The sequence below is a fragment of the Elephantulus edwardii genome, unplaced genomic scaffold, assembly GCF_000299155.1.
Source record: "Elephantulus edwardii isolate Elephantulus edwardi_28Jun2011 unplaced genomic scaffold, EleEdw1.0 scaffold00022, whole genome shotgun sequence".
Classification (NCBI taxonomy): domain Eukaryota; kingdom Metazoa; phylum Chordata; class Mammalia; order Macroscelidea; family Macroscelididae; genus Elephantulus; species Elephantulus edwardii.
Window position 1 is genome coordinate 11,303,012 of NW_006399772.1, and position 11,838 is coordinate 11,314,849.

General features: G+C 42.7%; 1 protein-coding gene across 1 annotated transcript in view; it reads right to left on the reverse strand.

Annotated features, from left to right (window-relative positions):
- LAMB4 (laminin, beta 4) overlaps positions 1–11,838 on the reverse strand; it is a 129,578-nt gene that overhangs the window by 35,792 nt on the left and 81,948 nt on the right. The window contains exons 21-24 of the mRNA XM_006882636.1: positions 9,935–10,159; positions 8,567–8,787; positions 4,491–4,587; positions 1,165–1,540 (exon numbers count right to left, since the gene is read on the reverse strand). Of these exons, the coding sequence (XP_006882698.1) occupies positions 1,165–1,540; positions 4,491–4,587; positions 8,567–8,787; positions 9,935–10,159 (919 nt within the window). The remainder of the gene's footprint in view (positions 1–1,164; positions 1,541–4,490; positions 4,588–8,566; positions 8,788–9,934; positions 10,160–11,838) is intronic.

Genomic DNA, 11,838 nt, shown 5'->3' on the forward strand with positions numbered 1-11,838 from the left:
TTTTTTATCAGCCTGTATGCTCCTAGGAGGGTAAAATATATATGCAGCTCATCCTGGTTTTGCCCAGAGCAGGTCAGCAAACTTTTTCAGCAAAGGACCAGATAGTAAACTTTTTACACCTTGCTATTGTTGGGGCTTCGTCTGACATACTTTGGACATGTTGCCAGGAGGGACGGGTCCTTGGAGAGGGACATCATGTTTGGGAGGGTGGAGGGAGGGACAGCGCAGGAGGGGAAGACCCTCTATGAGATGGATTGATTCAGTGACTGGGGTAATCGGGATGGGTGTGTCAGAGGCGGTGCGGTTGGCGTAGGATAGAGCAGGGTTTAGGGCTGTTGTGCATAGGGTCGCTATGAGTCGGAAACGACTCGACGGCACATAACAACAACAACATTGTTGTTGTTAAGTGCCACTGAGTCGAGTAGGACTCCTAGTGACCCTATGAACAGAAGATCTGAACCCTGTTCTAACCTGTGTCGTCCTCCCTGGCACACAAAGGCCCATTGCAGCAGTCACCATGCTTACACCTTGGAGACCGTAACGTCTCATTGCCCTGCCCAGCTCTACTTTGCAGAAGGAAAGCATCTATAGACATTGTGCAGATAATGGGTATGGGTATGCTCCAAAGAATCACCCTTTACGAAATGAGTGGTGGCTTAGATTTGATGGAGGGACTATGGTTCACTGACTCCTCCTTGATAGCAGGCAACCTATTCTCAAAACATGTTTAATGAATAATATGAATAAAAAGGATTCAATAAAATGCAGCTAAAACTATCTTGCATTTTGAAGGAATTATTATATTGCATAAGCTTTATCATTATTGTATGTGCTTTTAAACAATGGAAGAACAAAATTTACTACCTTTCTGAATACATAATATGAAAAAGCTGTAGTTTGTTTTAAAAATGACCCTATTTCCAATTTCATATCATGGGCTTTCCTATCAACCTTTTAATTGATTCCCATTTTGTTCTAATTAACAGCATCTGGAAAAATCACACGCAGTTCTAACTAGGGAAGAGACAGATGAGCACTGAGGAATTGTCCATTCCCTGGAGTTCATGTCCACCCATCTCTAAACTGAAGACTGAAGATGCTACAGCTGAGCAGGGTGAAAGGAGATCAGAACTTGGTTTATCTGCTAAGAAGCCCAAATCTTACCCAATGAAATCGTGATAATCCTTGACTCTTAAAAATTCTCCAGATGAGAAAACGGGCTCATTCAGCATCCTTTCTATTTCAGACACGTTCCCTGAGAGGCCTTTGAAGTCAGCCTCACAGACAGGCTGGGACCCTCTTTTATCTCGTATGTTAACAGCCAGCCTCATCAATCCTTGCACCAATTCGGAGAGGGCAGAAATGGTGCGGTTCCATTGATCAAAGCACGAGTGACACCGAAGACAAGCAGGGAATTCCTGGCCGTGACCTTGAGCGCAGTGATCACATCGCTGGCCTCCGACGCCTGCCCGGCAGAGGCACATGCCCGTGCGCGAGTCACAGGCGGGCTTCTGGGCACCTTCCCTGTGGCAGTCACAGGCTGGAAGGGAAGAGAAGGGGCAGAGAATGTCAGCTGGTCCTTTGGTGCAGGACTGATGCAAGAAGGCCCTAGACCCTTCTACACATTCCTCCAACTCCCATTTCATATTTTCCCCCCAACTCCCATTTCATATTTTTCCCCCCAACTCCCATTTCTAGACTATTTAAAACTCAATGGATTTTCAGAGATCTGTGCAACAGGCTTTAAAGTGTGGCATTTCTCTCTCTAGTCCACTAATCAATCAGCCCATAATTGATTAATGATGGAAACGATGAATTGTCAGAGTGTGTGTGCGTGCGTGTGCAGACTCTTCAGCTGTTCACTGAGGACCAAGGGATTAACTATGGAAGAAATCCTAGTGACACCAAAGGTGTGTCACAGATATAAAGAATATCCATGACAAGCACATTTTTCTCAGTGCACTCCTCCCTGGGTGAGCCGATCCACATCATCTTTTGTATTTTAAGGGAAATGTTTCTATTTAAAAAAAACAACAAACAAAAACACCACACCCCAAAACAAAACACCAACATAAAAGCACCAAAAAAACCCCTACCCCACACCAAAACCTATGAGGCAACAATCAATTAATTTTGTTGTAATTATAATTAAAAAATACCCAGTGCCATACAATAGTTTAAATGCAGTATGTTTCTAAGCCTCAGAATGAAGGGTAGGTATTGACTTTACAGCAATTTCCAGGTCAGGGCATCATTGGTCTTGGTCTCTGGATTAATTGTAAGGAACAAGCAATTTTAAAAATCCTTTGACAGCTTGAGTGAAAATAATGCCAATTACAAATAAAAATGGATCAGCCCACGAGTCTCCTCAGCCAGGTGCCATCTGTCTGGCTCGCTCAGCTTTGGTCCAGCAGCCTCCAGGGAGGGAGGCCTGTGGGGGCGGCCTGGTGTCATCTTACCAGCTGGAGGCCATTCCCCCTCATTAGCCTCCCTTCCCTGACACTTGGTGAGAGCTGCGGCCTGAAGTGACCGTTTGCAGTGTTTCCTCTACAGTGTGAGAATAAAGGACTAAAACATTTTAATGAAATCAGATTATTGAAATGTTTGAGGGACACAGGAGAAGAGGCTTCCAAAGACAGATTTTCTGAGAGCTAACCTCCCTCCCTGGGTTTTAAAGTTCCACCTGGAGATCTGACTAGGTCGAACTCAAGGAAAAATCATGAAGTCTATGGATGAGATTTTAGTCACAAAAATACATTCTAAAAGAATGGAAGGTTACTATATATGTTTGTGGGGATTGAAAAAAATCATCAATGGGATAAATCATGTATACTGCATTGAAACAGATGAGAGAGAGAACTGTTTAAAAAGTATATATGATTAGTTTTTATTGTCATGACAGGAGTCTAGAACGAAGGTTGCATAGTGGACTGGACTTGGGGGGAGGGATTGTATAACAATGAGAGAATTTTTCTTTTACTTTTCAAAGAGAAGAATGAACAGGAGGGGAAGGGTGGGCAGGGAGAAAAGTGCAACAATGAATGAATGGAAATCCAAAATCTCTGTACATTTTCATTAAAGTTAATAATAATAAAAAAAGAGAAAAAATACATTTGATGAAGAAAAAAGAAAGAAAAATCATCAAGTTCATCACTTTTCAGATTTCAGATTGACTTCCTTTGGAAGTTTATTTTAAATGGAGTTGCAACAGTCTTACCTCTTACAGCTAATTTAACCTCTGAATCCAAGTTGGCCAGTATAGTTCCTAGGGGGTAAAGAGTTGTGCTGCCAACCCAAAGGTAGGCGGTTTGAATCCACCAGCCCAACCTCTCTAGAGGAGAAAGATGGGCTATCTCCTCCTATGTGATCTGAAAACCTATCAGAGTGTCAGCTATGAGTTGGTTCCAACTCAATGGCAATGAATGAGAGAGGGAACCTCACACGTGGCTGTTTAAATTTAAAATAATTGAAAGTCAGTAATTCAACCCTGCAATTGTATCTGATACATTTAAAATACTCAGTTCTAACACTGGCTTGGCTACTACATCAGTCAACACAGATGTAGATCTCCATCATCAAAGAAAGTTCTACTTGGCAGCCCTGCTTTAAGTGCTACAATAGTGTTAACAAAGAGTTCTGCTGGCCTAGTGGTTAAGGAGTTGCATTCCCAACCTGAAGGCAGCTAGTTCAAATCCAGCTCATTGGGAGAAATATGGGCAATCCCCTTCTGTGTAATTTACAGCTCCTGAAAACCCAGTAAAGGGTCAGGTATGAGTCAATTGTGACTGCATGACACATAACAACAACCGTGCTCATACATGGGATGAAGACATTGAGACAAAATTCCGTAAGAAGCCCTTACTTTACTTGTTCACCTGATGCACTCAGTAGTTGTATAGTAGGACTATCACTGTTTGTTCAATAAATGAGTACGTTTAGCTACGCTAGCCCTTTTCCAAGGAAGAGCCTCTCCTGGCAACATGTCCAAAGTATGAGAGATGAAGTTTGCCATCCTTGTTTCTATGGAGCAAAAGAGGGCAGGATTCAGCTGTGTTGTTCACAGGGTCGTGAAAACACCATGCTAGACCTGTTGTCATAAGACTCACCACGACAAATGTCCTTCTATTAGTTTCCTGGGACCCACTGACCAGCCTGTATCTCTCTCTGCTTGCTCCCAAAAGACAGAAAATTGGCTACAAGTCATGATCCCAGGGATCTGTTCCATTGTGATGACTCGGAGAGATATTAATATATAAGCGACACATTTTAATATCAACTAAAAGTTTTAACAAAGGCCAAAATAATCTCCTACAGGACTGCAAAATGTTTTCAAAAGTTGAATCAAGTTTTGTGATTTTTCTACCTAAGTCTGTCTTGTCGAAAGCCACAACCAAATACTGGAATTTAAAGTTCATTTGGTTTAAAGTACCCCCTTGGTGGGGCCTTGTTAGCTGTACACGGGCTTTGTTTATAGGATTACTCATACTTACGAACGCATGGTCCCGGTGGATCACCGTAGTAATTTTCTCTGCACTCATTGCAGTGTTTCCCACCGTAGCCTAATTTACATGGACATTGGCCTGTAAGCTGGGAAAACAGTCATGGGTGAGGAATTATCAAGCTTTATGATTAAAAAAAAAATAATACATCTTAATAGCAAACTTCTTTTTCTCCTCCAGTGATTTAGGACATACAGCTGTGCAAAGGCTGAGGCAGGGCAATTCCCACGGACAGCAACCACCACTGACAATATCAAGGATTGTGAGTTAATGTGTTTTGGCTGAGGGCACTTGAATATACTGCCTGCTCCCAGCTGTTCAAGGACAGGTGGCCCCAACTTAGGAAACATACACAGATGAAAATGAAAACAAAACTCACACTGGGAAATGAGCCACATTCTTTCCCTCTCCTGTTATGGGACCTCTCCCATAAGAGAGAGAGGCCATGGTCTCATACTCTCATACTCAACAATTACCTTGGCAATTAAGTTCTTCAGATACAGAATGTAGGATGTTGTTTCTACTCATGGGACTAGTTCAAGTGGGCTTCTGTTATTTGCCACAACATTTTCTTTGGTAGGCTTAGTTGCTTAATGATTTTACTGTATTTTTTGAGGGGGGGAAACGGAACCTTCCCGCATCCTACCAAGTAAATTCTATGGTCAGCTTTTCTGAGAACTGAGCAGGTTGGATAATTAACAGAAAGGAAATGTGAAGCAGATAGCTGCTGTTGTAATTCTGTATCACACATGACCAAGGCTGTCTAAAGAACAACCTCAGAATTATGCTTCTAGTGAATAAGTAACTGGACAGAGAAACAGCCTGGATCTCTCAAGCTTCCCCTGTCTTGGGAGTTCCCTCAACACCAGTGTTAGCTTACATTTCAGGAGCCTGGTTCTACTCACTCTCTGGGTGTCTTCCTTTGGACACACGCATTTTCCGGTAGATTGCCAGCACTAATTATAAAATATGGAACTCAGGAAGGATAACAAAGTTCCCTGGGCTGCCTGGTCAGTACAGGGGGCCATGGCACAATGATTCGCGTGAACCCGGGCACAGTATGTCCCGCCCACTTCCTGAACTGGCATCATCCCATTGGCAGCCCTGCCATACCGCTGGCGCATGCAATGTCTGTCTGCATGCAAGAAAAATCCTGGTGTTTTTCACATGAGTTGATGCCAAGTTATTACTCCCACCCCATGTTTATACAATGGATTTCCAAAGCCCAATTGCAAAATTTTACTTTTCCCCTGCTAACATTGCATCCCCTTGCTTCTGGCCTGCATATCAGCCTAATTAGGATATTTCAAATCTAATTCTGTCTTCATTATATTAGCTTACAACTTTGCAGTATCTATCTGTGATTTTGATGAGCATGTTTATCCAATTCCATCTATGCTGTTGATGAAAATATTGAACAGCGTGTTGGCATCTGTCTGTGAGAAGGCACTAGGGACCTGGCTGATGCAGAGACATCCAACAGTGGTTGTTTCAGGAACTGGGAGTTTGTATTATGTCTACATGTTTCCTTTGTGCTTCAAAGAAGTGCTTATGGATTGTTGTTGTTGTGTACCATCGAGTCATGAGCTGCTGTTTACTTAAACCACTGCTATCTGATTTTCAGTTCATGGCCTGCCGCTGGCTTCCATGACGGAACTGCAATCTTCGTTGAGTGCTGCTAGAGTCATGCTTTCCAAAAGGGTGAAGAAGCATGCCAGACAGTGACATCATGAACATGAGGAATCCCTCCTGGATTAGGAAGCCGAGTAGCTCTGTGGAGCTCGAGCAAAGTGTTCCCTGGTCGCTGTCTGCAGGTGTGTGGAGGATAGGCAAGCACGTTAGAAAGTACACGGTCAATGAGTACTCGAGTTTAGGTTTCAAAACTTCTCTTCAGTAAGAGGTATCACAATACCTTGGAGAAATGGCTGATTCTAGGACCGAGGCAGGAAATACACAAGTTGAGTCTAAAGCATGTTGTAGTGCTGGAAAGGAAAGATGTGCTTGGACATCAATTATGAAAATCCACAATATTGGGGTTTTGTCAAAAGAACACAGGGCCAAATGAAAGCACTCCTCACAAAGCTGGGAACAATTTGAGCAACAAAATAGTTTGGAAATAGAACTCCAGGAATAAAATAAATACAATTTCACATTGACACAGATAAATGATTGTATAAATAAACAAAAAGGGTAGACTAGAAGAATTTCTCATCCAGAAGAACTGAAAATCATTTGTGTAGCTATTCCATCTTAAAGGAGGTAGCACTTAACTCTTCATTCCTTAAGGGAGAGCTGTGAACAGTGACTATCTTCCAAAGAGCACAGTATGGAATGAGAAAAAGTAAAGAATAACTGCAGTGGAGAAGCCTCACAGCGTGAACAGTGATGCCATACTGATAGTTTGCGCCCTTGACATGATGTGATGGAAATGGCCCTCTACTTGTGTAGTCCTATTCCTCTAAGCACATTGCCCCAGTGTTACCAGGAGAAAAAAAACCAGGTTAAGTTCCAATTGATAGACAGTCTACAAAATCTTGACCAGAACACTTGAATACTGTCAAGGTCATCGAAAGCAAAGAACATCTGAGAGACTGTCTGTCAAGAGGAGTAAAAGAAGACATGAAGACATGACTACTAAATGTAATGTGATAACTGGACTTTAAAGAGGATACGAGACAAAAAGCTAAGGAAATACCAATAAAATATGTTATTGTTGTTGTGTGTCACTGAGTTGGAACCAGCTCATAGTTGACCCTACAGTGGGTTTTCAGAGACTTTAAATGACCTGGGAGAACACTATACTGCCCATCTTTCTCCCGTGGAGCAACTTGTGGATTCAAACTGTGTGCTTTTGCGTTGGCAGCACAACTTCTTACACTAGGCCACCAGAGCTCCCTGAATAAAGTATAGAGTTTAGTTAATAATATCGCATCAGTATTGGCTCATTAATTGTGATGAATGTACCAACGCAAGATGTTAATCAGAGCAGAAATTGTATGGAGGGCACATAGGAAGGCAGTTCTATTTTCTCTAATTTCCTGTAAATCTTCTATTCTAAAACAAAAAGTCAATTTTTAAAAAAGTGTGAATGATGGATATGTGGACCAGGGAAGTGAAGGAAGAAAGGAAGAGAAGGAAAGCCAGATTTGACCTTGAAATAAGAAGTTGAGCATTGACTAAAATGTTCAAATGGGAGATGAACCCCGCTGATTACGTGGAAAGACTTTGGCCTCTTAAATCATTGTTTTGATTTCAATGAAACCCTGATCTCTATATTATAAATTTGACTTTTTATAAGTCTTGAGTTTTGCCTTTTTCCCTTTGTCTTATTATTCCCCCCTCAATCTCCGTTAATGTGAGAAGGACTTTAAAGAATATATCCATTAAGACAAATGAACAAACAGGGGGAAAGCCCCCAAATCATTACATAGCAAATAGTTTTCCCCACAAATAATATTCTTTTCATGATTTCTATGCACATTGTTTCATTGACAGAAACCCTCGTGTGTAGGCAATTAGCACATATTAGCTACAAGTCACATAGTTCCTATTTTGCCAGCTGCATCCTTTAGAACAATGGGTGCTGGTCTCCAAGTGTCCCTTTCCCATAGGTGAAGCAAACGACAAGTCACATGGGAAGGAACAGCTCAACTTTTTAAAATAAAATATGGGTTCTGAAGGTACATGTTTATTGTGATTCTGACTAGTAGTTATGAGTAACAATAATTTTCACCAGTCTCCCCTATGCTTATGAATATGAAATAGAGAAATGCAGGTTTTTCTGTGCGTTTTTGTTTGTGAATTCTAACATCCTAGCCAGAGAGACATCCAGACTGAACTGAGACAAGCAAAGCTTAACATTGAGACCTACTTTTTCTTTTTCTGGAGTCTTTTATCCCTTGGTAAATAGCAACTCTTTTCCTATGTAAGACTGCTCTTGTATAAAACTCTAGCTAACAACAGTAGACAAAGAGAAAGACTGTGATCTTTACACCGTTAGAGCTGTCTCTAAACATCAGTTCTCACTCTGAGCACACAAGAACACTAGTGAGTTTTAAGTGTCTTGCCTGGTCGCAGTGGTCACTTTGGGAAGTTTGGGGGTCACAGTCGCATGACTGACATCCTCTGCCTGGAACCAGATTCCAGTATCCGTCAGCGCAGCGGTCACAGGTCAGGCCGCTGACATTCGGCAGGCATGGGCACGAGCCAGTGGCAGGGTCACAAAGGCAGGGTCCTTCACCGGAGGAACATCTAGCAGGATTCACACCAGAAGGGTGGCAGGAACATCCTGGGATCAACAAGCACTCATCAGAAGTAAAGATTAATGATAATTCCAGCTATCAACAAACTATCAGAACAGCATTGGGGACCCGTGCCCATCATTTCTCCAATGGCAGCCCAGCTGATTCTGTTTCATGAAAATCCCAAGTGGGATATGAGCAGAACTGCTCTGTAAGGTTTCAAAGCTGTGATGTTCGGGAAGCAATCATCGAGCCTGTTTTCCACAGTATCTATGGGTGGTTTAAATCCACACATCCTTTTAGCTAGCTGTCAAGTGCTTAAACCAGGGACTTCTAATATTATAGCAGAATAGGATTTACCATGAGAGCTCTGGTGGACATCTGCTTGAGGGTCAGCTACGGATTGGTTCCAATTCCACAGCACACAACGACAACACAGGATTTATCAAAGAACCTAAGTAGTTTGAACTCATTTGACAGTTTTGTTTCCACATAGTCTAGTCTACTATTCCCAAGGAGCCATGATTAAGATCACCCCTTTTCATACCTTTTGCCCATCTACCAAGGTTCCACTTATCTGAATTATCTGGAAAATATGATGCACTAAATGGACTTGGCTGCACCAAAACATTTAAGATATCTCTATAAAATATGTTGGTTCTTCCATTTCTTTGCCATAGACTCACATGGTCATTTTCTAAATCAATGACTCTCAAATTTTATAGTCATTTGACAAGCTTGTTACAAGGCAGTCTCTTGGGCCCCATTCTCAGAGATTCCAATGCACCAAGTCTGAGGTGCAGCCAGGAACCCTCTGTTAATACCCTCATTTCCTATCACCCAGGGACGTTGTGGTCCATATTCTGAGAAACAGTATTCTGGATACACTAGTGACAACTGTTAAATGCAAAAGTCACAAAAGATTAACTAGTAACACGAATGAGTGCATCGTGGTTGCATCTGGAAATGCCTCAGGCGGCAGCATTGCACTCATTGTTTCTGCTCATGAGTTCAGTGCAGTGGTTCTATTGCCTGGAGGGTGTCCCATTTGCGTCCTTGGGTTGACCCTATAACCCCATGGATGCTGCTTTCACTTGCTGAGACTTGACTAATTCAAACAGCATGGGGCTGACACTACCTTGTGAAGCTGTCATTCAACCACTGCATGTCCTCCTGGAAGTCTTGTAAACTTACTTCTGCAGGTCTGATTGAGGGCAGATCCAAAGTGACCAGGTTTGCAGAGGTGGCAGTTGGGCCCCCAAGTGTTATGCAGGCACTTCAGGCACTCCCCTGTGACCTGGCTACAGGCCCCTGGATCCGTGACATCAATGTTGTCATTGCATGCACATGGGCGACAGGGGGCTCCTGAAATTCTTGGGTTCCTGTAAAAGCCTGGTGAGCATTCTCCACACTGAATACCTGCAAGACGAAGCGGGGAAAGGGCATGTGAGGAGGAGAGTGTGCTAGGGAAGATGGAGTGGAGGAAGGAGGTGGGAATTGCTGTGCCAGATAGAGAATGTTGGGCTCCTCTAAGTGCAGGGAGAACCCGTGCTTTTAAGTGGTTAAGGAAACTAAACTCACTGTGAAACTCAAGTCTGAATCAACTCAAAGCTGGCCCTCCAGTGGGTTTTCAGAGGCTGAAAATTGCACTTAAGGAGATTGCCCAACTTTCTCTGTCAGAGCAGATGGTGAATTTGAACCTGTAGAGAGGCACTTCCTTTGGGCTGGCGGTATGACTAGGAACAGTGCCATCAGAGCTCGCTAAATTAGCTGCAATGCTGTTGTTGTTGATCGGTGCCATCGAGTCATGTACAATTCACATCAATCCTGTGAACAATGGATCAGAAGCCCGTTCTATCCTATCCCAACCTGATCATCCCCAACACACTTGGCGCCCATTGCGGCATTCAATCCATCTCACGGAGCGTCTTCTCCTCCTTCACTGACCTTCCACCTTGCCAGGCATGATGGCTCGATGTCCCTTTCCAAGAACAGCCTCTCCTAACAACATGCTCAAAGTATGTGAGATGAAATTTTACCATCCTTGCCTCCAACAAGCACTCTGGTTGTACATTCTCCAAGAGGTATCTGTCTGCATAAAGCTACCATGTTGTTAGGTGCTGTGGAGTACGACTCATAGTGACCCTATGAACAATAAGCCTGAATCCTGCCCTATCCTGTGCCATCCTCATAAACTCTGATGCACTCAAGTCCATTGCTGCAGTCACTGTGTCAATCTTTCTGGCTGAAGATTTTCCTATCCTTCATTGTCCCTCCACTTTTCCAAGCATGATGTCCCTCTCCAAGGAATTAACTTCTCTTAGCAACATGCCCAAAGTAAGTGAGACAAAGCTTCATCATCTTTACCTCCAAGGAGCACTCTGGCTGCATCTTCTCCTAGATATATCTGTTTGTTCTTTTGGCAGTCCATGGGATATTTAGCAGTCTTCTCTAACATCACAGTTCAAAGGCATAATTCTTCTTCCATCATTCCTATTCATTGTCTAGCTCTCAGATGCATAGCAAGTGACTGAAAAGACCATGGCCTGAATCCAGTACACCTTAATCCTCAAAGTGACACCGTTGCTCCTCAATAATTTAGAAAGGTCCCTGACTACAGACTTTCCCAGTGCAATACATCTCATGATCTTCTGACTGTTTGTACCAAGTATACTGCTTGTGGATCCCTGTAAGATGAAGCTGTGGACAGTTTCAATCTTTTCTCCACCTATTATGATGTCACCTATTGGCCCAGTGGTGAGACTTTTGCTTTCCTGACACTGAGATGCAATCTATGTTGAAGGCTGCAGTGTTTAACCTTCTGTAGCAAGTGCTTCAAGTCCTCCTCACTTTCAGCAAGCATGGTTGTGTCATCCACATAAAGAAGGTTATTGATGAGTCTTCCTCCAATGGTGATTCTACATTCTTCTTTATGGATTCCAGCATCTTGAATAATTTACTCATCATACAGATTAAATAGGTATGGATAGAGGATACAACCCCGACATACACTTTTCCTATTTTTAAACCATATAGGGATTCCTTGCTCTGTTTACAAGATAACCTCTTGGTCTAGGTATAGGTTTTGCACAAGCACA